Here is a 27,085-nt window from a genome sequence, read left to right on the forward strand (position 1 = left end):
AGGAAACCCATTTCCCAAACACACACACACACACACACATTTAGATGCTAATGGTGAAGCTAAAAGCGCAATCTCATCCGTGGGAAATGAGAAAGTTGCTACAATTTTTTTATGGATACAGAGCGGTTTAACTCACTTGCAACTATTTAAGTTTTTACATTTTCTGAATGAATGTTAGTGAAGTTTTCGGTATATGCACAATGCACACAGAGAATATCATGAGTGAAAAAAAAATAATAATAAATACAAATTATATATTTGCTTATATTAAGAGCTTATATTAAGGCTCATAAGTGCATAGTTTCAGGAAAGTATTACAAAGCAGTTTCCACAAAAATATGCATCACAACTGTTCAACTGCCAACATAAATGTGCGCGCAATAAATGTTTTCTAAAGGGTCATGCGAAACTCAAAACTGAAGTAATGGCTGCTCAAATACCGGCTATGCCATTACAGGAATAAATTACATTAAAAAAAAAAAAAATTTACATAGAAAAGTTCTTTTAAATTGTAAGATTTCACAATATTCCTTTTTTAATAAATCAAATGAATGCTTGGTAAGGTCTTGGTAAACACTTTCAAAAAAAAAATTTGCCAACTTGCGAAACTTTCAACCCTACTTTAACTTTTCTCAAATGTTAGAAATATAATTTAATATAATTTAAAATAATTTAATCTTAAAATATTAACAATTTATTTTTAATATCAGGACAATATCAGGAATTCCCTCAAGATACAAAACAGTCAAATTCTGAATGGATTCAAAATGAACGGCACGTTGCAGCCCTGCTCCCATCTACAACAGGGGAGAATAGAGCAAGGTCAATGGCTGGATTTACCTGGAGGGGAGTTCAAGTAGACACCATTACAGGTCAGCAGTTTCCTGATGAACTGGAAGTACTCCAAGCTGTACTGCATACGGTTGTGCATAAACTGCACATTTTGTTTGCGCACGCCACGTTCGATAGCAGAGGGCATCTTCACCTGGTGAGGTCTGCTGGTCACTGTGAGCTCAGTGATATATTTAACCAGCTCGCTGTCCTTGTCTAACGGGTCCATACGCTCATAAAAGAGGATGTAGGCATTCCACCAGCGCTTCTGTCGCCTGTAGGACATGCGTTTCATCATGTGGTCGAAGACCTCACCCATGTACTCTCCACCAAAGCACTGGTTCTTCATCTCCTCGTCGTCGTCCATCTTGCACTCAGTGACGTCTCCATCATCAAACTTATACCAACGGTTCCTTTCTCCCTCACCACCACCGCCGTTCCTCTGAATGATGTAGGAGTAATAATGACCTCCACTAGCCTGGCCTGAGTGGACCAGCACTCCCACCAAACGATAACGAGAGCTGCAGGGGGGTTCCGGCTCTGAAGGCTCATTCTGCTGGACCACCTGCTGCTAAGGACAGTTTCAAAACTTCAGCTATATAAAATATTCCCAAATGGCATTTATTTCAATTAGACAATTTGAAGACCAAAGAAAGACCATGTTGGTGTAATACCTGGTTCTCTGGGTGCACATCAGACCCCTCTAGCTTGGCTACTCCAGCTACTGTATAGGGCTCCATGTCTAACTCCCGTGGGAACTCAAAGTAATCATTGAACTTGATGGCACACTCTCGTTCCCAGTCATAATCGAAGCGTTTCAGCTGAATGGCCAGCACCGGAGGGAGCTTCTTAATGAGTAAACGCTTCACTGTGTCCACCTGTCATGTAGACACCCCCTTGAGCTTAATAGTGTTCTCTTAAACAACAACAAAAGACATCCTTAAGATAAAGACAGAACACACACCTTCTTGTTGCATTTTTCACAGTGGTAGGCATTTGCACCCTCCAGCAAGTCTCCTTTCACATACTGCTCCATAGAATCGAGGAGATTTTGATGGTTTCTGATATCTACATTCAGCGTCGTAAACGATTCCTCACATTCATATCTGAAAAGACAGTATGGAGTGTTACACTGACAAAAAGATCTACCAAGGCAAAAAAAACCATTAGATTTCCAATGTACCTGTGAGGACAGCCCTGACATATTTTCTGGTCAGCAAAAGAGCCACCCAGCACTTTGCTCAGCATGGCAGGGTGACCCAATGCTTTCAAAGCCTCATCTAAACTGTCTACCAGCGAGTTAAAGAACTCCAGGGCATCATGCTGCTCCCTCAGATTGACTGGTTCACCCCACAACCTGCAGAAAGAGGAAGAGACCGGTTTAGAGAATAGTGCCTTCAGTAGTCTTAAAAGAAAGGAGGATTACATAAAAAAAAATTTAAAAAAAGAGGGTAAATTTACCGAAATTGCTTCCAGAATCCCCTAGGCACGTAGTATTGCAACCTGGAGGCAGCCAAGTGTCCAAAAATGACCTGCAACTGCCGAAGAACCCCAATGTTGTATTCCTTCCTGTCTTCCGACTTACTGAGAGAAGGTTTGTCTTCAAACTGGTGCTGATATCCAAACACTTCATCCCGGGGATCAACATTACTCTGCAAAATTAAAGCAAGACTTTCAATAAACTTCAATTGTTGTAAGCAACTTCAATCACATAATAATTTAAAGAAAACTTTTGTTAAAATGCCCTCAGCTCCAGGGATTGCCCACGTGGCATATACACCCCAGAGATGGCTAAATTTGTCAGTCACTTAGTAGTGAGAAAGGATGATAGTCATCATTGGGCAGTTCATCCATTAAAAAGGTGCAATATAATTTCAATTTAATGACATTAACAGTCATCAGAAACTGAAAGCACAACCTCTCCAGAAACAATCCACTATGTGTGCTTCCAGAACAAGTGCAAGAGCTGTAAGCACTCTCTGGGTTAATAAAGCACACACCTGAGCTTAATTATACTGGGAAATGAGAAGCCACACCCCTCCACCTGAGCTTTTCCCTAGGCAATCCTACTCCCATTTTTATTCACTGTGATTGGTACAGGTGCTAATGGTCCATTGCAAATTTCCTTGGTTCAACATGCAATGTGCCACTGTTTAATGTTAAAAAAAAATTAAATCAAACTATTAAATGTTGTTTTTGCTAATTGAATAAAACGGATTATATATATATATATATAGATAGATAGATAGTTAGAAAGAAAAAAATATTAGATGAAAAATCTGTCTTGTTTAAATGTTTATGTAAGAATTACTAAGAATTTAAGTACTAAGAATACTAAAACAGGAATTAAAGCTAAACAGAATTTAAATCAAATTCAATACTAAAAATATTCAAATAAAAGCAAATTCAAAACAATAATAAAAACTGTAACCGTATATAAATAATATTAAAATAACAGTTAAGCACTTTGAATCTTTTTTGAAACCAAAAAGTGGCTAAATTGCATTCACACTGTCCATTGAAAGTGAATTCAAACCTATAATGGGAAAAATATGGAATATCCCAAATGTAAAAATTAAGTAAACCTTGAGCACTTTGCGTTCACATTGCTCAATCTAAGTGAATCATACGGTGACCTCCTCCAGAGATATTTGTTTTGCTTTATAGTCCATTTTTATTTGAAACACTCACATATAGAGCAAAATTCTCATGAACACAACGCAGTCTGAGACTCCGGAAATGAACCATGTTAGGCAGTACCTCATTATCTTGCTTCTCGTCTCCAGACATATCATCATCCACATCACTGCCCGTGCCTTCAATGGCCAGGATGCCATTCCTGATAGGAGGAATCATGTAGAGCTGCTGGATCACTGAGTTCATGTAGCAAGTCGCACCTGCATTTTTCAGACCCACAAACCCCTTGGTGGGCCTTGGGCCAACTGGCGGTAAATATTCCCATTCTGTAAGTGGTTCACAACCTAAAGGTACATAAAAACCATTTATAAAAAAACAAGTAAATAACTATGTATCATGAAAACTGATGGGGTTGAGTGCACCATTTCTAGGAATCAGGAATCAACATTAGCACACACCTAAATAGTACATATCAGTTAGTGTGTCCACAATCTGCTTGAGATTTCGCACACATCCGACAGCAAGTGCAACCAGCAGTTCAAAGCCGGCATTGATGGTGGCTGGGGTGCTACACACAGGTATGGCCTGCTCAGTGGGGAATTCTCCACTCTTCATGTATTGCAAGTACACATTAGATGCTGGGAACAGGAAGTCATCCATTAACTCCTATAAGGAGTTCATGGGGGGAAAAAAGGAAGATCAGTTAGTCTGATTTGGCAATGCACTCGCAAATAAGAGATTTTTTTCTGTTGTTGTTGTTATTTAGCAAAAGTGGCCATTGACTACCACTGAAATGTTTACCTTGATAAGACTAGCACCTCCTTTTTCACAGCCAATGTGGAACTTCTTCTCTGGGGTCTGGAAAGCTAGTAGCTCTTTTGTGACACCAATATGACCTTCCAAAATGGTCTCCTCAACCCCAGGCTCTCCAGTCCTCTTCACTTCATCCTAGGACAAAAAAAAGCCACTCAAATTTGCACACACTAAAGTTTTCACTATTCCAATTCCAAAAAGAAGTTTAGGTAAATGAACATACCCGGATGCGCTTTAACCAGTCGATCTCATTGTTTAAGAGAACTTCTGCATTAGGAAGATTAATGTTGCTGTTATATGCATAGTTGAGTAAGTGCCTTAGAAGAGTGAAGTAATCAGCAGCGTGCTTTGCCCGCTCTTTTGCAGTGCTCTGGAAAACAAAAGGACAGGATAAAATGACCACAAATAATGAGATGTTCTGAATTAACACCAAAAAAAAACCTCCAGCTGTGTCCCAAAGAAATATTCAAGACACTTACACCTAAAACTGTGAAGAGGAGGGTGATGAAGAAGAGGAGAGGCCGATGGCCCATACAACACCGGGTGGCCATGAGGAAGAACTGTTCTTGGGCCATTTGGCGAACAGACCTAGAAGCAAATAATAGTACGCATTAGCAATGAATTTTATGAAACAAAACTATTCTACCCTGTTTGATAAAATTACAAAAATCAGTTTGAAAAATGTTAATAAATTAATTTCAAGTTCAAACATTCAATTAGACTTGTGCCGGTATTCGGTAATGTGATATATCACGGTAATGAATATGCACGATATTGTTATCGTGGGCACTTCTAAATACCGTGAATAATTATATATTACAAATTATTCCGAATTTTGAATGCATTTTAAGAATACTTTTCCCATAAACTGGTCAAAATGCACAACACCGCTGTATGCTGCGTGAAAGACGCGTGCGCACTCTGATGTAAATAAGGGCGGACGAGAAACAAATGGCGGAATATGTGAGAGACGCGCTGGATGAAAGCGCACTTTCACTCTCTGACAGCAGATGGCGCTAAACTGCAGAAATAATAATAATAATAATAAATATAGCTGCAAGCAGCAATGACCGGGGTTCAAGCACATGAAGGCATTTAAGGTGGTATATTTTAGGGTCTAGGCCAAACTGGATGTATGGCTGATGGTAAAACACATCCAATATGGAGAATATGCTCACAGACACACACACACACACACACTGAAATGAGATGATTAAACTAGTTTATTAATACTCAATAAGCATACTTAACCACAAAGACACAGAGACACACACACATACACAGACATACATGCACACACATTTTGTTGCAGATATAGATATTTGAAATAAATGATAGGTGACACAAAACTTATTGCAAGTCTTGTCTTTTTAAGAGTGTATATGTCATTTTCAGGTTTCACTGTAATCATAATCTGGCTTAGTTGTAAAAACTAATATGTCTGTATGAACAATATGGTAAGCTAATAGTAAATGTGATTTTAAATGTTTTAACAGTCATTTTATAATATCTAAACATGAATCCATGAAACCTTTGAACAGTACTGTTGTAGTGCATTTAATGAGCCCATTAGTGGGCTTCCGCTGCCATCTAGTGGTTATAAATGCAAGTTCTCATACAACACTTTGTTTAACCTTAATAACTATTATAGTGTTATTTTTTGCCCAATTTCTCTTACATTTTGCATGCTTGTTAAGAATGAAATTATGCATAATTTTACACAGTTTTGAGAGACATAGTGGGCTTTCATTTAGGATTTTAGGCCTTTGGTTACACAATGTATAGAACATATTATAAAATGACCGGTTTATAGTTGTCCAAATGCAAATGTTCAACATATTTTTGATAATTCTTGACCTAGAGAGTCTAGAGAATAGTACTGCACTGATTTTATTGATTTTTAGTTTAAAACCTACGACAAGTTCACAAAAGTAGGTTTTTAAAATAATCTCAAATATTTAATTAACAGTTTGATTGACAGCATTGGTCCCAGAGGCAAAGTTGTTCAGAATGAGGAGATCTATCATATGGCATGAAGATCTAGTGTTCGTGTAAATATATGAGAATTTTTTTTTAGCAATTTGAGGCCATTTACCATTCAAATCTTGTGTTTTTGAAGTCGTTTTAACTGTTATTGCGCCACCTATGGTCTGATCTCAATGAAACGCTGCATGCTTGTTAAGAGTCATCTGACACATGTTTTCACCACGTTTCGTAAAGTTTTGAGTCTTTGTTTAGGTTTTATAGGCTTTGAGGTATATTTGAACATGCCCCTTTTATAAATTTCAATATCGTGATAATGCCGCATACCGTGATAAAAGCATTAGCAATTAATCGCAACATGAAAATTTGATACCGGCATATCCCTACATTCAATACCTCAACTTTAGGTCCATACCATAATTTTTTATTTTTTTATTTTTTTTTACATGTTTTAATATTTAAATCATTTACTTTTAATATTAACTTTTTAATATTGAATGAAATATATAATTAAATATTAATTTTAGAGACTAAATAAAGAACGTTTCTGAAAGTCTGGTATGATCTTTTATAAAAATACTTCCTTTAAACTATAACAAAAGCATATTTATTTTATTGAAAGTTACAAAAGCAACAGCATAACAGGAATAAGAGTACTCTATTTTAGGATAACTCACTTGCTCTGGCAGTGCAGCAGCAGATCTATAATGAAGGTCTGCCAGGCCTTTTCTTTGCTAAGTGCATCTAGTGCAGTGGGCATAAGGGCGAAACACAGGGTCATGACCTCCAGAGCTTCACAGCACACCTGCTCATCTTCTGCATCCGGCTCATTGCCAGCATTGGTCTGTGGAAGATCCAACATCACAAGCATAAATATTGAGTCATAAATAATATTCAGAATACTGAGTTCATAAATAATGAATACATGGCCAAGAACTAGCACCTTCTCATAGATCTTGCTGATCTCCTCATTAGAACTGAAGACGTGCTGAACCGAGCCGCAGCCAGAAGCCCAGACTATCTTCTGAACTGCTCGAATGACACAGATATCTGGGATGTACTTGGAGGCCTGGAAAAAGTTCTGGGTACAGGAAGAGAGGACAAACTAAGAAAACTGAGCCTGAAACATGAGGTGTTTCCTCAGTTATTTCCTTTGTACATCTCGTTTGTCACACGCAAAGCAAAAGAGGTTTAATCAAAAACACTTTTGATCATTACAGACATTTAAAGATAGCTAAGGACACTTATTTGAACAATGCAAACAAACCAGTTTATGTAGGCGACGGTTGTGTGGTGTTGTATAACATACCTCATCCGAGATCTGTTGGGCGAGGCGGATGGCCACGTTCCGCAGCATGCACTCAGCTGAGGGGTTTGGGATATTCTGCAAGGCGTTCTGTAGCACTAGAGCCTGGTCATGTGTGGTCTGGTTGATCTATGAACGAATAAGAAAAAAGGTGTTACCTTGCAGATTCATGCTAGCTCTCTATTATGTACAGTAAAGCAAGAAAGAGAGCTAGAAAACAGACAATAACTACCATTCAAAAGCTGGAGCTCAAAAAGATTGAATGTTTTTGAAAAAATCTCTTCTCACCAAGGCTGCATTTATTTGAAAAAAAAAAAAAAAACGGTAAAAACAGTAATCTTGTGAAGTTATTACAGTTTAAAAATAACTTTTCTATTTTAATATATTTTAAAATTTAATTATTGTGATGGCAAAGCAGTCACACGATCCTTCAGATATCTTTTCAATATGCTTTTTTTTCATGCTCAAGATACATTTTTGATCATGAATGTTTAAAAGAGTTGTGCTGCTTAATATTTTTTGGAAACAAATATTAACATTTATGGGATAATTTTTTTTCAGGATTCTTTGATGAATAGAAAGCTCAAAAGAACAGAATTTATTTTAACTAGAAATCTTGGATAACATAAATGTCTTTACTGTCACTTTTGATCCATTTAATGCATTCCAGGTAAATAAAAGTATTAATTTCTTTAAAAAAAATTACTGACCCCAAAATTTTGTACAATAGCCCAAAAACCCTGTCTGTACAAAGTTGTAATCTGTGAAGCACAGTTTAAATGCAGCAAACTCTACCCAACACTGGTAAAAACTTTTTTTTTTTGTACCGAAACATTCAGTGCTTTAACAAAAAATATAGCTTCACATTTCAGCTTGTGATGCAGTCAAAATCATGGTCAGTGGTATTTTCCAACCCTATTAGTCATACAAATACTGTTCCATTACTGTTCCATTCCATTGCACAGAAACATAATCAAACCGTCAAATAAAGAGAAAATTGCATAATCAAACTACATTTAACTTTCCCCTTTCACATGGTTATTACTCCCTTCATGTAAACGCTTCTGGAGTCTGTGTGAGTGTTTCCTCACAAGACACTGTACACCCTTGACATTTGTGGAGCTACATAGGGCAAGCCAGCCTGTTTCTAATGATTGATGAATGTCAGGGAGGCTGAAAGGTTACGGTCTCAAACAGAAATTAAACCTTCAGTGCTGAACCTATAAAATTCACTCAGAAAAAAAAACACTTCACTTACTTCCTTGCAGTGCTTCAAACAGAATTGTGTTTTTGCAGTAAGCAAACTTTACTATCCCATCCCCCCATAATTGGTCCTAACTACAGACTAGAGCTGTGCCAAATGTACTTTTATGAGATGAGGTACTGGACAAAAGTGTAAAGCGAAGCACACAAGTGAACGCAGGTTCACTTTTTCTCCCTAAGACGCAAAGTCTTTCTCTTAAATTGTTGTCATTATAAAATTACAAGATAGATTTTTTTTAATAAACTGAGGGTCTAAGTTTTGGACCTTTTCTGTAAAGTAAATTTCACTGAAGGTATTGTGCTTATACTTTTGCAAGACTTCCTTGAAGAGAACAGTTAAGAGCTAAAGCAAGGGCAACTTACAGGCGACACTGGGATAGTCCCCTCTGCCACAGGCTGGCAGGCCTCCGCCACAGCCTTCACATGGCCAAAGCCTACAGCTGTGAGCAGCAGTTTGGCTATTTTTAGTGCGTTGAGATAAGCTCCCCGCCGGGTCTCCATGTCAGCATTTGGCAGGAAGTTATTTCTGGTGAGCATGCTCAAAACCAGGGGCAGGCCACCACTCTTCAAGAAGTTGTACTGGAAGTCACTTGCATCCTCACCCAACGTCCCACTGGCGGGCATGAGCAAGGCGTACACCACCTGAGACACACAGAAACATTGCGTATATCAAAGAATGATGCCACACAGAAAAGCCTTTAGGGCAGTGTTACTGTGCCCATTTTTGCTAATTAAATTAAAATATAAATATAAATTATTATTATGAAAATTATATTATGAAAATGAAAAAAAATAAAACTCCTAAACTGAAATAAAAATACAAATAAAGCTAAATAATAAACTATATTTTTGTAATATTTTAAACATTATATTTGTAGCCCCTTTTGTGTTTTTCAGTACTCTTAATGTGTTTAACTGTTTGCATTACATTTTTGTCTTATGTATTATGTACACTAATTATCTGAACATACTATAGAACATACTATAATACTAGAACATAACCAGCTGTGCTTCTATGCTTGGCTAGTTTCATAAAATATTTTCATACTGAGAACCAAACAAACCTCTATCAAGTAAAGCACTTGAGATGGTGATGGTCCAAAGAAACGTGAATCCAATGTGGGGCTAAGGCTGTTTTCGCCGAGTTTGGCGTGATCCAGACAGATGGCTCGCAGGTTTTCCACTGTGGTGTTATCTGAAAGGCAACAACAGTGAGTAATGAATAGAGACGGCAGATTGGTGCAGCTAGATGTCTCAAACACATCTAATGAAGCATATAGAGCACCTGGAGGCATGAGCTTCATTAGAACACGAGCTCCATCCCGCAGGAGAGGCATGTTGAGATTACAGCCCAAGTCTGCAACTTGCCAGAGGAAAGAGATGTAGCGCAGGTGCAGGGACATTATCTGAAGACAATAAGAATCAGAGGTTACACTTAAAATTGCCAAACGCAAAACATTAAAGGCAGTTATATTAAATGCAGTAATAAATGTAATGCAAAATCCAAATGGGGGGAGGGGGGGCTTCTACAGATCTCTCAGCAAAGCACCACGGGTGGATATGCACAATTTATCAACACAGCTTCTGTGAAGATATTTTTCATGACCATAGATGCACTCCCCTTTCAACAAAACAACCGTTTGGCTCAATTATGGCACAATGCTCACCACGCCAGGAAGACAGCTCTCCACTTCAGGGTTTGGCCCATCACTGTAGTGATTGCCATGGTTCCCAGGGGAGCCAGTGGAGGAGTCTGAGGAGCTGTCTGGACTGGAAGGCATATTGGCGCTGACCTGGGTGAGCTTGGCTGTGATGAGCTAGAGAAGAAAAAAAAAAAAACCAAGCACTCTCATAAACTATAACATATCCTGTTCAAAAGTGCTGTTAAATGTAAGACAAAAGTTATGTGTGTGTGAAATGCCCTATTGAGTAAATTGAGAAAAAACAGCCAAGCAGATGCCTACAGTTTTATCTTTGAGGTTTAGCTGCCCGATTAGCTTCCTGTCATCTGCTGGGTCTATGATCTCTCCCCCGATAAACAGCTCAATCTTGGTGTGCGTGCTGTTGGCCTTTATTCGGTTCAGAATGCAACGTCGCACAGAACCAATCGTGTCGTTGGTATGTGACCAAATATCCAGATCATCAACTTGTCGGCCTTGGTTTGGGAAACGCACAACTAGCGTGATATGCTTTCCTCGGAAAGCCCTTAAAGAGAAAAAAATCTATTAAATAGAGTTTATTAGAATCTGGCCGTCATAGACAAGCAAAAAATACACATTGAGTTACTTTATGACAGGTTTGAATGGGTCTACCTGGACATGGGCAGGATGGTCCTCTCCTCATGGTAGTCACTGTCACACTCGGTTATATACTCCCTGAGCACAGTCAGCACTCTCACCATGCGGATGGCCTCCTGTCTGGCACAGTTAATGCTGTCTTTATCTCCGTCCAGCACACACAGAGTGTCGTAGGAGGCTTTGAGCCGATCAAAGCAAGACTGAATAAAATCCTCATGGATCTCTACCTGCAAACAGTCATATGACACATTTTAAAAACAAACTCAAGAGCACTCCGACATTTATTACAGCAAGTGATATGCTTTTTCGCTGTATTATTACCTGATTGGCTTGTAGTTTTGGTCCGAGGTTTGTATAAATCTCTTTAAGCAAGTCAATTGCTCGGCTAGCAATATCATCACTTCCTTGAATCACAACCTGTTAAAGAAAAAATAAGGAAAATAGATGGTTTGAACTCAGGCTGACATTTAGGATTTGGCTAAATTTAACCTTGGGCTCATTTAGCTTAAAGGGGTCCTATTATGCTTTTTTACTTTTTTAACTTTAGTTAGTCTGTAATGTTGCTGTTTGAGCATAAAAAAGATCTGCAAAGTTACAAAACTCAAAGTCCACTTCAAAAGGAGATATTTTATTTAACAGAAATCACTTTTCAAAAACTTACTAGTGATATTACAACAACATAACGGTGATGCCACCCAAAAATACCAAAAGTTCCATTTAAGGGCAAATTTTCAACTTTGCTACTTGACATTTTGTTACAGTACATTGACTTATTTCAAAATAACCAACGGACTAAAAACGAAGGCCTTTCAGACAGGTAATATCCCACAACAAAGCAGCTTTGAACATACCAATGAAGATCCAACAGCTCTAATTGAATCTTACCCTCCACAGGTAATCCAGCCCTATCAGCTCCAAGTCATCCATCATGTATGCCCGGCGTTTTGCCACCAGTTTGCCCTCCCTGCAGTTGACAGCCTTGAAGAATCGTTCAAAGCATTTCATCCCATTCTCTGTCAGCAGTGAGGGGTCAAGCTGCAGTACGTTGTTCTCAAAAAAGTCCTTGTTGATGTCAGGGTCAAGGTCGGGTTCGTCGCCCATGAGTTTGGAGTACCATTTGAAGCAGGCCTCCCGATCACACAAGAACACTGCGTTCTCCGCCAGGCACTTCCAGATCTGCTTAGCCTGAGGTGCGCACAGCCAGAGTTGCCCATCTTTCAGTAAGAACCTGAAGGACGAGGATATTTAGTGATTTGTTATTTAGGGAGTCTTTAGAGAGTCTAAGAACTAGTCGTTTTCATAATAGACCTTGTGGTGCAGAGCAAATCCATTTGATGTCAGAGCTTGACAGGTGTGAAAGCCGTTTTATGAAATTAGGTGCACACCAAGAAACTGTCTGTTCCTTGGTGTACAAGAAATTTGCCAATGATGACAAATAACTTGCCTTTTATATTATAATAGTCTAGTACACACAGAACATTCTGTTTGGGTTTAGTTGTAGTAATAAAATCAAAGGGATAGAAACCAGGGTAAAAAGGTGAAGTGAAAAACACTTTCCATTTGTGGAACCTTCGTCGCCTAGCTACAGTGATAAACAGCTTATTCTGGTACACGCTGTGATACAAAAATGAGTAGCGTTTGGAGCCAAATCTCCAAAAAGAGAAAAGGATGAAATTGAATTTGGATTCTGCAATCTATGCAATGTACAGGAAGGTTGCTTGTAAAGTATAAATACCTCAAGAAATTAAGCCGCTCCTGGACCTCCTGAACATGACTATACCGACTTCCTGGCCTAACCGTCTGGGGATCAAAGTCTGTATGCTCTGATAAAACATAAAAAGTTAGCACTGGTAAATGTTTAACATGGGCATAAAACAAAACAAAACAAAAATGAAAATATATGTTAAAGGGGTCATGATATGCAGATTCAGATTTTTATATTATGCATTTTGTACCAAAAAAAGAGTCCAAAATTTATATAAACAATCATTTTCCATCCTCATTTTCACTCTCTGATGAAAAACAGAGAAGTGAAATGGGCATTACCTCTTGTAGAAATCGAAGTAAACACCCACTGTTGACATTTGCTAACTTCACCGAACCGTAACCATGATTTGCATTTGATACTCGAGATGGCAAGCATTTTGATAGAGCTGTATATATGTTTGTATATGATGCATAAGATGCGTGTCAAGGAGAATCGCGATGCCACAATTCTCTCGATTTCAAATCTGGGCGTTTCAAAATGGGTAGAAAAAAATAATTCGTATTTAGTTCTGAAACTTACAGAACTTATGTATTTTTGTAGAGTAACCTCTTATATGTGTAAATATCTAGCACATTTTGATTCTCCATTTCATAACCCCTTTTAATGAATAACACATGAAGAGGTATGTCCATATATACAAACAGTGTTAGCCTCACAAACCTTTCGAGAACTGCCTCATATTCTCCATGTATGCAGACAGGTTCTCTGCTACAAGAGTGACCAGTGCATGGTTGTGCTGCAGTTGGTTGATTAGGTCATGTCGATAAAAGACATGTGGGCTCCGCTGCGTTTGACTGTAAAGAAAGACACATGACTGAATTAACCATTCCATTTATATATCTCCATTATATTGCAAGTTCAACTAAATTGTATGAAAATGGGCTTTTTAGGTATATAGAAACAGAATGTTTCTCTGTCCCTAATTGAAAGCTTAAATTCACATTAAAGAAGCATTATCCCGAGACGCCATCAAAGCAAAAGCAGAAAAAGAATTATTCATCACATTAAACTCATTGCATAAGGTGTAGGAAAGTATTGGAAAATGAGAGTTCAGCTTTCTGCAATTTTATTTTCTCCAACGGACTCACACGTTTAAAGCATCCCGAAGGAAGAGTGCACTCAATCGAAACCATATACCAAGAGTATGCATTTGTACGTTTATGAAACGTAACCCAAAGCAGCACTCTTACTGTAAGAAGCTTTATACGCATGAACCTCGTCCATGGGCACTGATTGATTTGATTAGATGGTGCAGGGCACACCAAGCAGATTTTCATAAATTACAGATTTACTGAAATCCAAAAGCAAACTTCAGCTTTAAAATTATTTATAATAACAAAAATAATAATAATGATAATATTTCCCAAAATTAGCTGTCCACTTACCCCTCTAAGCTCTTTAGTAAGTTAATAGGTATTTTCTTTCTGAAAAACAACAGGGATGTATACGATACATTTTCTACATTTACATGCTCTTCCTAAAATGTGTGGGTAATTTTCATGTAAATATTCCTTGAATATGAGCAAAAATGTCTTTTTGTCCATTTAAATTTTTGTGTACTAAAACAAGTATAGATGCAATTGATGGTTAAAGATGGTTGAGTCGAGTTGCATTACCTTAAATTCTGGGGGGCTTCTCCAAAGAGGCTACAGATCTCTCGTATTTGCTTCAGTGCAGGAATCACCCATTTGTCATTAGTTCTTAATTCTTCTATGAATCTGTCTATCCACTGCATCTTTTGTGTGTCCCTGTCCTACAGCAGAACAAAAACACTGTCTTTAATTCAATGACCTCAACTTTTTTTACTCCCCCCCTCATGTTGTTCCAAGCAACCAAAACATCTAAGAAAATGACTTTGTTTAGCATGGAAGAAGGAAATTCAGTCAATTGTACAGTTTTAATTTGAAAGTGAACTAGCTTGAAAGCTGACAGGGTACCTGGGAGCAGCTATAGTCCAAAATTTTGATATGAGCACTAAGGGCCTGGTCCATGATATCCACAGGAACATCATCACTATGGGCCAAATTCCACAGCAGATTGAGCACTTTGTGAGCCATCACACCATCCTTGTCATCCTCTGCCAGTCGACGAATCAATTCCAGTAACTTCTCTCTCTGCTTTTTACTTGCATTTGTCCAGCTCTCCTATAAACCATAAAATGATTCCATTGAGGACAGAGATTCTGTAATCGGTTGGAATGCTAGTAAGGCACATACAGAAATGCTGAATTCTACATTAAGACAATACTTTTTTTAAATGCAAAAAATTCTAATCGTCAGTTCATTATGAATAACCTTGAAGCAGTCAAAGAGATGGTCCAGCTGTTCAGGTGAGAAATCCCACGCCAGCTTTGCAAGGAGATCATGAACATTCTTGACAATAGCCTCATGTTTCCCAGCCTGAGGATATAGATACCATTATTACATTTACAAGTTGCTGCAAAGTTTACGAATGAAGCAGAAATCCTAGAAGGGCTGCCAAAGTTAACGTGTTAACAAATGAACTTAATTTAACATTATTATGTTTACTGGTTAATAGTATCTGATTGGTAAAATTGTAGATATTGTATGGCTTCGCATGAATATCCAAGAAGAAAGTTTAAGAAAAATGTAAGAATGACAAAATCCTATGATTAATCACTTTAAAATATAAATTATAAAAAATATATTAATCGAACAGAAACTTAAAGGAACACTCCACTATTTTTTAAAATAGGCTCATTTTCCCACTCCCCTTAGAGTTAAACAGTTGAGTTTTACCGTTTTCAAATCCATTCAGCCGATCTGCCTCACCTGAGCTGCCCAGATGTTGTCCAGGTCCTGAAGCGTTAGGGCCTTTTCTTTGATGACAAATCGCAGGATCTTCTCCAGTTTCTCCACATACTGTGGCTGATGAAGGCTGTCTCGCAGCACAATAGACAAAATATTGTTCTGCTGAATCCATTCCTGTGGGAAACAAATGCATATTAACTAATGTGACGATACAGATCAAAGGCTTTATTTCGATTGCCTCTAAGCTTTTCACAAACATAAATAACACACCAAGTTTTGTTAACGTTCAATGATAATAACAGGAGAATGTTACGAGCTTTGTCATGCAAACTATTTGGTTAAGCACTGCAGCATGACTTACTGCCATGCGTTCTGCCGTCAGCCACTCTTCCTCTTCAGGATTGCCATGACGATGCGTGTAGTAGGAAACACTTGAAATCACCTTGTTTACTTCATTTAGTGCATTCATTTTGCCATTAAAAGAAGAAATCTGCAATAACCTGTAACGAAAAAATGTCAATGATCAAGAACAATCATTTAACGTGCTGCATAACGTGCTGTCTTAAAACTAGTTTTAGCAGATGTTCAGCTCACCTAAGTATCATTTTTAACCTAAATATTTCTAAATTCTTCACTGTTTCTTCTTGTCCTGGTACTCGAGAAGCCAGGTTCTTCAAAGATTTGATTATCATAGACAGGGCATCGTTTTTGGCTTCATTCTTTGCTTCCTTTTTCAATTCTTCATCGGTGAGGTTTTCTAGAAACTGGGGAACCATTTCTATGATGGGAAGGAAGTACTTCTTCACCGTTTGCAAAGTGAGAAACTCATAGCACTGTCCAAAAGGCCTGTAAAACAAACAAGTGAGTCAAACTTTACAAAGAAAAAAATCCAGGTTCCGGGCAAATGAGTTAAATATGTTTGATCGTTCTTACTTAATGAGTGCAGCGATGATCTGAACATTCAGAGCTTGGCTGCTCATGAATCGATCGTGCAGAATTTGAAACCCGTTTAACGTGCCAAATTTGTTTATCAAGTCCACCAACCAGCCCTGCAGGAAACAAATAAACAGGAAGTTTTCATTGAACAGAGTAGTTAATGCATAAAACATCTTTGGATCTAACATCATAAAATTAACAAAGGTTCAAATATATACATGCATAAGAAAAAAGAATGCATAAGAAAAAAAATGTATATTTTAGGTGATGTGCAACTACTAATGAATTTCAATATTTCTTAAATTAAATTCATGAATTGAAGACTTCTTAAAAGTCTGGCACAAACACCCTCTCACCTTAGGAGAGCGAGGGTCAGGTGGACGGGCAAAAAGCTCATCCTCAGCTAGCTGAACCCCAGCAGGCACCGTCTCAGAGGGCCGAGTACCATTGTAGATGTGGAACTTACAGTGGGGGTTGGTGGCCATTGCCAAGAGTTCTAGCAGAGGGAACCAGTCCTGAGAGAGCTTGGTCACACACAGCTCCACCAGTCGGTGGGCATTATTAATGATGCACCGCTGCCAAGAGAATGAGACACAGATTGACATCCTAGAAGCATTGAGTATGTTTTGGGTTTAAAATACACTGAAATGCAAACGTAGTTCATGCACTTTGATTTACAGCGAGTAGGAAGTTTTAAAATGTAAAAAAGAAAAAAAAAGATCTATATTTGCAGTGCCATTGAAGCGGATCCTAGAGCAGCCTTGGAAGAGCTAAAACGAGCCTCATACGAGAGCGATGACTCAGTGCTGTGTCCTAATACTGCCTCTGTTTTACTGAAAGGAGCTCTTTGATCAAAGCTTTGGCATTTCAATCAACCAGCCAAATAAGATGAAGGCAACCAAAATAACATTACGTTTCTTCACAGTCGCCCAAAGTAGTAATCAATTCTTGAGAGGACAGACCTGACAGCCAAATGGTTAGTAAAACCCTTTAATGTGCAAACAAAAAGACAAAATGTGCTGCTGAAATGGAAGAAATTATGAAAATGGCACCATCAAGCAGGTTGCAGGACTTACATGGATCTCAAATTTCCATCCACTAACAGCCTCATCTGTCAGTATTTTCGTAAAGGATATTGTCAAGCCATCTCTGAAAAACCTCTGGCATGCTTCACACTTGACATCAAGTCCTGGAGACAGAAATGAAAGAAAAACCTATCAGAGGCTGACATTTACACAGGCTGAAGAATTCCTTCGAGAGCAAAACTGAAAGCTTAAGATGACGCAGATAAAGGTAATTCTGCTTCTGCTACTTAGTAGAACAATTAATTAAAACAACAAGAATAATATTAAATGATGAACAAGACCCAAAAATAAAGCATTACCTTTTTTACAAAGATCTATAGCAGCTTCAAGAAGAACTTCTAATTCACCCTTTGGTAAAACTGGAACGACCCAGCGAGGTCTGTACATCAAAAGAAAAAACATAATTAATCAGCATAATACATCACTGATCTCATTATCAGCGAATAACAGCCTAAATAAATGTCTTTCATATCAATATCCTTGTAGTTCATCTGCAATGCTTCTGATTTAATTATAAACATAATTCAACCAAATATAGGATACGAGCCCTAACCTGTTGATCATGTCATCCAGCTTGGCCAGTTCTGTGTGGGGGAAAGCTGGCTCCTCCTCCTCCAGGGGTGTGGGACTGTCCCCCTGACCCTGGTCATCTGGTGGGCTCACTGGGGAGTTTTCGTTGGATGAGTTGGGAGAGGATGTCTGCCATGCAAACAGTTCACAGGTTAAGAAAGTATGTGAATCAGATATGAAGATAACGTTCAAGGTCATTACTATAAACATGGAGAGCACTATTAAGTGGCCTCATAAAACAAAGTCTGCCACATAGGCTGTAAATGATGACGTGAAAAGATATTCGTAACATTTAATTTCTGTAAAGCACTGTATTTACAAGTTGATTGGACCATTAATTGTATGCAATGATATTATCACTAAATATTGTGCCCTACCCCGCCTGGCCTTGGTCACAAAGTTCGGGGAAAAAAAAAACATTTTGATGCAATATTATGAAAAAAGGGAATTCTCTGCTGTTCAAAAGTTCAGAATCAATATAAGATTTTATTTTTAAAGAAATGAATACAAATTTATTCATTTAGTCAGCAAGGTCAGAATTGATTAAAGTTTCAGTAAAGACTCTTACATTGTAAGAATAAAAAAAAAAATCTGTTAAATGTTGTTCTTTTGACATTTCTATTTAAAGAATCCTGAAAAAAAAAACTTCCAGAAAAATATTAAGCAGCTCTGTTAGTAAAAGGTCGATTTTAATTTCGAGACTATTCATGGTAAAATAGGGTAAACAATTTTTTTTTTAAAACATAGGCAAATCAAATAAACAAAAGGGACAGACAAACAGCATAAATCATTTAAATACTGAGAAATAACATTTATATAATTTTTGAGGTATACCTGAGATAAAAAAAAAAAAAGTTCTAGATGTTCTCCTGTTAGCACTTTATGTGGTATAACTGACAGTAAAAAACAAGAAAGCCGCACTCAACAAATGTAAACCACCTTAATGATTCATGTATCTTAGTGACAGGATAATCCTTCAAATAAGCAAACAAAGTATGTATCCATGTAAGGGATTAAGAGAATGAAAGAGAAAGCGTAAGGAAGATAAAGCAGCTTTAAGATGCTTCGAGTCAGTTTCCTGTGCCGTGTCAATGGATGCATGTGGGCTGAAGCTCTGCATGTAGAGCTGAATGGAGCCTGCGGAACTTGGGAAATGTGGGGGTGTGCTGGAAAAGGCTCCTTCTGCTTGGCTGACCTACATAGCCAGTTTGCTTCTTATGTCTAGGCACTACAAATTTCTAACCAACTGGTGTGCTTTTCTCTGCCAGGCGTCTCATCCTCATTGATTCCTGCCTTTTAACATGCGCTCGGTGAGCACAGGTGTAATGGATAACACTGCTGCAGTCTATCCCTGGAGAACATAACAATTGCCCTCTGCAACATAATCAAAGGGAGTCTCTCGTCTTTTCTTTGGTCATAATGCTGGGGTGTCAGTTTTTTGACCACAAATGCATTAAAGCATTGTTAAAACGTTATTCAATCGGAAACACTATAAACAGAGATACACTTGCTTCTGGGAAATCCAAATTCTAATCAAGACCTCTCAAAAGACATCACCCTCTCTGAAAATAAATGTAGATATTCTCTCATCATTTTGTTGTCAAAATGTCAAGCTTCAAAAAGTTTAAAGTCATCAAGCAAGAAATCCATATGAATCGAGTGGTTTAATCCAAGTCTTCTGAAAGAGAGACAATGGCTTTATATGATGAACAGATTCCATTTAGGCTTTTATTTACATATATACACTAATCAACACACGTACATAAAGCACATCAAATATGGTAAACAGAAGTTGAAACATGCTTGTCTGACATGTGACAACCAATGAACTTTCTTCTCTCTTTAAGTACACATGGTTGAGCCTCTATTTACCACATTTGTAGAGGAGAAATGACATGGAGTATATTAAAATATATCCATTTATTGGGTGAACCATCCCTTTAATGTCTCACTAAGCTAGACTATCTGCATAATGTATGGTCAACTTCACAGCATTTTCTTTACCACCCAAATAGAAAATAAGAGCAATCTGAGAGTGATGGAAAAACAAACACAATCTGTGGTTTAGTGGCAGGTAAACCTGAAATCAATAATATTACAATATGAGGCCGATAAGCAATAATGTAATTCAAATAATGATGCAACAGAATGCTGTGAACAACTGTCAGTCATCACTGAAAAAAAACTCATGGAAAATGTGTGTACATTTTGTGATCAAAGTGTCTATCTGTCCAAAAAAGTACTGGTTATTTCACAGACATAACTAAGAAAACACCAAAAACTCCTTGCTTTTAGTAGTAGTACAAGCAATACAATTACAGGAATGCTAAATTCAATCAATTATTACAAAGAATTCAGAAATAAGCATATGTTTATCTCTTACTTAACCAAATTTGTGATGATACAGGAGAGGTGTTTTTTTTTTGATCGTTCTACAGTTACCTAATAATATTTCCCTCTGTTGACATCTGTTCCTTCTAGGGCAGAGCACAATAACAGAAACACATTTGCATCCGTAAGAGTCGGCAAATGTTTTTTTCGTTGGAACTCAGTCAACTGTCACAATGGATCAGATGTGGTTTTAAGAACATAACGCAGAACAACGCTAGGGATATGCCGGTATCAAATTTTCATATTAGGATTAATTGCTAATGCTTTTATCATGGTATACGGTATTATCACGATAGTGAAATTTAGTTTAAAAAAAAGTGTTGTCATAATATAGTATAACAGGTTTAATAACTTTTTTCTTATAACAAAAATAACTGAACATTTAAATTGGAGATGCACCGATCGGCCGGTCAGTCTCACTTCTTTCCGATTCCAAGCCAATCCGTTTTGTTACCAGCGGCACAGGCAATAATGTCAGCCACGCATTCTCGCTCCCTTCTCTCTCACACACATCTCATTCGCTCTGGTTAAATAGTGCTTGAATTGCGCATTTTAGTCATTTCCGCAGGTTTCGTGCTTACACCAAAAGCGCGCGCATCACCACTGATCTATATTAGTGGAGCGCACAAGCCGCGCTCAGTCTCAAACAGCTTGCGAGCCACAAATACCAAAATGTGTGGCTAACTGCGCTAAAACGTTCAAATACATACAAAATTGTCAAAATGCCCGTCTTGGTGAGTATCCAGTTAAACACAGTCAGTTTTGGAACGTTAAATAGTTGAGAAAGAGAACGCATGCTGTGTAACAGTATATTGGGTCCGTGGATATCGGAAATCGGAATCAGCCAAGAAAATTGCAATCAGTGCATCTCTAATTTAAATACAATAAAGCAATACACAAAAATGTATAAAGTTAAAAGTTTTACACAGATTAAAGTGCAAAAGAACTATAAAGACCAATAGGTATCACTTTACAATAAGATCTCATTAGTTAACCTTAGTTAATGCATTAACATTCACAATGAGCAATAGCTACATTTGCTACAGAAGTTATTAATCTTTGTTAAAACAATACAAGTCTTTGTTCATGTTAGCTCATTAAATAACACAGTTACAACTTTCGTGTTATTAAATATTGGAATAATTAATTATTTATAAATTATTTAAAAATATTATTGGATTAATGAATGTTTAGAATAATTTTTCATTGGCAGTTTATGTTAACTAATGAATTGACTAATGTTAACTAATGAAGCCCTAATGTAAAGTGTGACCGAACAATAAAGAATCAAAACACTTTCAAACAATATCTAGAGTATATGATGAACATTATACCAAATACACAAATCTGAATGGCTGTTTAAATCATTTAAACACATTTCAGAAACAGAAAGTAGCGCAGCTGCTTTGTTTCCAGGGTAACGGCTGCATTTCTGCAGTTTAGCGCCATCTGCTGTCAGAGAGTGAATGTGCGCTTTCATCCAGAGCGTCTCTCACGCGTTCCGCAAATCGCGCTTCTCATCCGTGCTTGTTTAAGCGGGATTTATACTTTCGCCTGGCTCCGCTCCACGAGCCTCCGCTGACTGCGTACGCGCGCACCTTCCCAAATGGACGAGGCTTTTATACTTGTTGCGTTCGCCATTGTACTATTCTTTGAAACGACCGGGGGCAACGAGGAGTAATTGTCCTCTAAAACCATCAGGAATCACCGGTGAGAAGAAGTCATTTGCCGGTACAAGACTTCTCGTCTTTGTAAAATTCGAGTTGTAAAATTAACAATATCTTTATGTACAAACTGATTAAAACAATCTTAAACTACTGGCTTTATTTCGCATCAAACACAAGACAACTTTAATCAGATAGTATCTAAATGAATTCTAATTCTATTTTTATACAATAAAAATAAAATGTACTTCAAATAAAAAGCCTTGGCCAAACTACGCAAAAAAAACTATGCATTGTTTTCTGTCAAAGCGTCAAAAAGCACCTGATGGAGTTTGAACTTCACATCAAACTGCTCGTTTCACACAAATGCTGGCACAGACGTGCATGTTCGGCTAGAATCGCCCTGAACTCGTGCATCTTCGGATGCGGAGCTGCGAGGAAAGTTACAAAAAATGCTCTGCACACCGCCACACAAAATGAGTTCGCGCGCACTCAAAGCGAACTTCCGCCAACACCGCAATGACGTCATATTTGCCGTGCGCACCCAAGTGAACTTTGCGGGCGCGTCGACTATAAATCAGTCTTTACACATCAGAGTGCGCACGTGTCTTTCACGCAGTATACAGCGGTGTTGTGCACTTTGACCAGTTGATGGGAAAAGTATTCTTAAAATGCATTCAAAATTCTGAATAATTTGTAATATGTAATTATTCACGGTATTTAGTGCCCACGATAACAATATTGTGCATATTCATTACTGTGATATATCGCATTACCGAATACCGGCACATGTCTACACAACGCAAGGTCACTGCAAACTTTATCAATAAAACAAATTCTCTTCAGCGACAGTTTTCCTTCAGTAACAGCAAAAAGGGATCGGAATGGAAAAGGGAAACTCAAAATGGAGCACTGACCTGGTTCTGGGGCAGGGGTGGCTGGGACTGGCCATCCGGAGCCTGGCCCTGACCGTCATTCCCTCCCACAGGGGAGCCACGGGTCGTGGCCGTCATACTCGACACGGGGCAGATCTTTGCAATCTTGTCTGCTTATGTCGCTGGCACAGCAGAAGAAATCAGTTTCTCCTTAGGAGCGACGGAGAACCGGCACACTTCTGAAAGTGAAAGCACCACCTGGGGGACTGGGTATGTTGCAGAGACCATTGCATAACCTGAGAAATAAAGAGACTAACATCAGAATCTTTAAAACACACCTTTGACAAATGGTTTCACATGTCTTTTATGCACAGGGAATGTTTTTAATAATTTTATAGAGACTGCACTTGCAAAGAGCCCATGAAATATTTTAGAGCTGAGTGTAACTAGAAATAAATATTAATAAAGTAATTAAGCTTTTATTAATTTCCATGCGATGTCCTGCCTTAGACCTCATATGTTTTTATAATAAAATCAATGTGAATTTACTTCCTTTTCTGACATATCCAAGTGACTAGAGAAAAAAAAAAACAGGGTGGTACTTGATTTAATCTATTATCGGGAATTGGATTGTGAAAAGTAGGTGTTGCACATCAGAACGGAGCTAGACCAAAGGAGAGATAACTAAAACAATGTCTAAATAACTGTTTGGCTATTGGTTAAAAGCACATCACAGTAAGGCCTAACTGACATCAGCCAAAAAGGAAAAGGAGGAGCAGGTTTTTACATTATGATTCAAAATCACAAAGGCAAGACATGCACTGATGAACAACATGCACTGATGAATCTTGTGCAACAAGACCACGTATGTGCGTTAAAAAGTAAATAGGGTGCCATTTTGACCGTATTTGGATTTTAAATTCAGGCTTACATTTAACTATTCACAAAGCTCTTTATAATTCCATTTGTACAGATGTAAAGTATTTAGTATAAAGATATGTAACATTTCATGTATTCACAGAGTTCAAATTGGTTTGCTCATAAAACTGAATGTCTGACATTTTTCACATTTAGTGCACAGACATGGAAGCACAGAATCGCTGTTCGGAAACAATGGTGAAACTATTTCTAGTGCCCTTATCAGGTCAAATATATTGCATAACAATCACTACAAAACTACAAGATATATAGTTCAAAACAAGTAGCAGAGGTTTTGCTTTTATAGTGCATGTTATGCTTCCCATGAGGATGCTGCTGGCTAGTGCAAAGTGCATTAAATCATAGCATACAAAACAGGTCTGGTTAGTACATAATACAAGGCCAAGTAAAGAAAAAGCAGTGCAGAGCACACACTAGCACTGATGGAATGACAGAGAAAAACATGAAGGACAACCAAGGGAACTTTCTCATCAACACTTCTTAGCTAACTGGACGTTTTTCACAATGCAAAGTATAACTGAAAATATAAAAGTTGATGCTAAAACATTTAAAGAGTTAAAATTAGAAACTAAAATATGCCAACATAACATTATCTTGGACGTGCTACCAAATTAAACAGAATATATCAAAACTATTTCTATTAATTTTAAAGAGGCTGGGATATTTAAAATCGAACATGCTTTGCGTTTTATTACATTAATCAGACAACCGTCTTTTTTCATTTTGTGCCAACTGACTCGCAAACAAATAAGGTAGAATAGCTGCAGCTTTACTAAACGATTTGTAATGAGCTAAACCAACACAAATTTCACACAAAAGAAAAAAACACTGACGTGGCTTTCAGGCACTGATTTCTATATAGTTAAGTGGATTTTTTTGGAAATAAACCTCTTGGCACATCTTGGCTGCTGATCAGAATGAGAATTCCTAGTATTCATTAAAAAACAGCATTACATAAAATCAGTATTGCAGTATTATTTAATTTACAAAGTATTACATGTTTTAAACATCTATTTAAATTGTGATATCAAATGAAACTATTAAAAAATTCAATAGAAATGTGTCAGGGTCATAATGTATAAGCACATTTGACCAACACAGTTCAAAAAGATCTTGTCAATGAAAATGAACTAGTATAGATTCTCAAATATCAGAGAAAAATTGAAATGCCCTCAAATCACATCACGATAACGCACAGAAGCAGTCTGAGTGAAAGACTGTTTGAAACTTTTAACTAACCTGCTGGTTTGGCAGTAATTATGAACATGCTACTATAACCATAATGAATACAAAAAACATTTCTCTGAATCGATATGACATCACAATACAGAGACAAAACAATTCTCTAATATAATAGAACTCATTACAACAAACATTTTCACATTTGTCATAATAAACCGCTCAGAAGCCCATGGTCTGGCAAGCAGAATATAAACGTACAGATTGACGTTCTCAGATAATGGGAGGAAATTAATTTTACGGTCACTTAATAGCCAAATATGGGCGTTTCCTATACCGTCAATATAAATATTGCAAATCATCTCCAGATTCCACAAAACGGAATTGTACAGAAAACAGATGATATTGGCTGTCTCTCAAAACACTGTGATTTGCCTACATAATCAGGTTATGACACCCAAAAATGCTGTCAAAGTAGGGACCTTACTAGGTTTTCAGTCTCAGCCAGCTTAAACATAGCAAACGTGCCTACGATGCCCAAAAATATTGTCTAGGTGGGCAGCACACTTGCTTTTGAGACACAGCCATTATGTATTGGGCCTAGTTTGAAACTGTGGCAGTTCAGGCCTGTTTCCTCCTCCAAACACAATCAGAGTTACAACAGGTTCATATTTGTAACCAGCCATGCATAAAATGTTATTAAAGCTCTGAGGCGTCACATGACACCGTTTTTGAATATATAATCTTATTTTATAACTCAAAGTAAGAGCGAAAGTGAATGTAAATACAGCAGCAGAAACAGGCTAACTTGCTAACGGCTAACAGCTGGACTCCAACAAAACACAATCAGATCGTGACAGTGAATTTAAAGCTATTAAAACATCAAAACACCGCTTTTAATTAACCAACAAGCTCAAGTTATAATTCACAAGCTGCCAGAAACGAAAAACATTAACCAATGCAAAAAACAACCGACCTGCCCACGTCAAAACCACTTGTTTAGCCACAAATCAACCACCTCAAACTGAACTGCCGTCAAATGCAAATGCTAATTAGCTTGAATAGATCATAAAATCGGCTATGCAGGTGAAGTGTGAGAGGATTAAAAATATGCAAGAAGTGACAAATATCCAGACGTCTTTAAATTCGTTCATTGAGCTGTTCGAGCTAAGCTAAGTGAGCACTGACTTGCAACTCATCTGCTATTAGCCGCTAGCTTCATTTAGCTTCACACACAAACCCACTTACCGAGAATCAAACTGGATCTTTCCTCCATACGACCCCAGATCGGATCATTTAAGTGCTGTTTTATAATTACTCAGCCGCGTGCATGTGCCTGGCTGTCCCGATTATAAATAACACGCCTGTGTTGAGATCAGATCATTGGTTTATTGTCTGCTGTTGGGTGTTTTTCCTGCGTCACCAGCATCGACTACTGCTGCTGCCCCCCTCCCTTAAACTGCCTCCAGCCGCTCTCTCTCTCCTCTCTCTCCTGTGTCAGGCTGCTTAGAGACCCGTAACCGTGCTATGGATGGAAGTAAATGAGAGGTATTAACTGCATTAACTGCCTTGGACGTGTGACTCAGCTGAGCATGCGCGGTTTCGAGGACAACTCGCCTACCTGACACCTGATTTTTGACATCATACAGTGTTGTATCGTTCTTCTTACAAAGAAATTAACGTTGTTGATTCTCCAGAACACTTTTATACTGGAAATGTTTCAAACCATTTGTTTAGTTATGAAGTTGTAATCTACAAAATAAAGAATACATTTCGT

The 27,085-nt window shown here is 37.8% G+C and overlaps 1 protein-coding gene across 5 annotated transcripts in view; it reads right to left on the reverse strand.

Annotated features, from left to right (window-relative positions):
* The window catches only part of usp9 (ubiquitin specific peptidase 9), a 32,476-nt gene extending 5,624 nt beyond the window's left edge, over positions 1-26,852 (reverse strand). The window contains exons 1-37 of one of the 5 annotated variants that reach the window (XM_016562867.1): positions 26,557-26,852; positions 23,233-23,486; positions 18,244-18,389; positions 17,990-18,069; positions 17,682-17,794; positions 16,962-17,180; positions 16,603-16,718; positions 16,264-16,515; positions 16,031-16,169; positions 15,691-15,843; positions 15,193-15,297; positions 14,836-15,042; positions 14,515-14,651; positions 14,284-14,322; positions 13,559-13,692; positions 12,866-12,953; positions 12,016-12,358; positions 11,452-11,547; positions 11,146-11,357; positions 10,798-11,038; positions 10,501-10,650; positions 10,119-10,239; positions 9,898-10,028; positions 9,197-9,475; positions 7,574-7,699; positions 7,208-7,345; positions 6,942-7,108; positions 4,761-4,869; positions 4,505-4,651; positions 4,270-4,416; positions 3,927-4,134; positions 3,592-3,812; positions 2,293-2,483; positions 2,015-2,188; positions 1,796-1,937; positions 1,506-1,709; positions 841-1,402 (exon numbers count right to left, since the gene is read on the reverse strand). In XM_016562867.1, the coding sequence (XP_016418353.1) occupies positions 841-1,402; positions 1,506-1,709; positions 1,796-1,937; positions 2,015-2,188; positions 2,293-2,483; positions 3,592-3,812; positions 3,927-4,134; positions 4,270-4,416; positions 4,505-4,651; positions 4,761-4,869; positions 6,942-7,108; positions 7,208-7,345; positions 7,574-7,699; positions 9,197-9,475; positions 9,898-10,028; positions 10,119-10,239; positions 10,501-10,650; positions 10,798-11,038; positions 11,146-11,357; positions 11,452-11,547; positions 12,016-12,358; positions 12,866-12,953; positions 13,559-13,692; positions 14,284-14,322; positions 14,515-14,651; positions 14,836-15,042; positions 15,193-15,297; positions 15,691-15,843; positions 16,031-16,169; positions 16,264-16,515; positions 16,603-16,718; positions 16,962-17,180; positions 17,682-17,794; positions 17,990-18,069; positions 18,244-18,389; positions 23,233-23,328 (6,133 nt within the window). In that variant the 5' untranslated portion in view covers positions 23,329-23,486; positions 26,557-26,852. The remainder of the gene's footprint in view (positions 1-840; positions 1,403-1,505; positions 1,710-1,795; positions 1,938-2,014; positions 2,189-2,292; positions 2,484-3,591; positions 3,813-3,926; positions 4,135-4,269; positions 4,417-4,504; positions 4,652-4,760; positions 4,870-6,941; positions 7,109-7,207; positions 7,346-7,573; positions 7,700-9,196; positions 9,476-9,897; positions 10,029-10,118; positions 10,240-10,500; positions 10,651-10,797; positions 11,039-11,145; positions 11,358-11,451; positions 11,548-12,015; positions 12,359-12,865; positions 12,954-13,558; positions 13,693-14,283; positions 14,323-14,514; positions 14,652-14,835; positions 15,043-15,192; positions 15,298-15,690; positions 15,844-16,030; positions 16,170-16,263; positions 16,516-16,602; positions 16,719-16,961; positions 17,181-17,681; positions 17,795-17,989; positions 18,070-18,243; positions 18,390-23,232; positions 23,487-26,556) is intronic. The other 4 variants (XM_016562866.1, XM_016562865.1, XM_016562869.1 and 1 more) reach the window with 4 other exon arrangements.
* Positions 26,853-27,085: the final 233 nt, after the last annotated feature.

This window comes from Sinocyclocheilus rhinocerous, unplaced genomic scaffold, assembly GCF_001515625.1.
Source record: "Sinocyclocheilus rhinocerous isolate Xijiao unplaced genomic scaffold, SAMN03320098_v1.1 scaffold289, whole genome shotgun sequence".
Lineage (NCBI taxonomy): Eukaryota > Metazoa > Chordata > Actinopteri > Cypriniformes > Cyprinidae > Sinocyclocheilus > Sinocyclocheilus rhinocerous.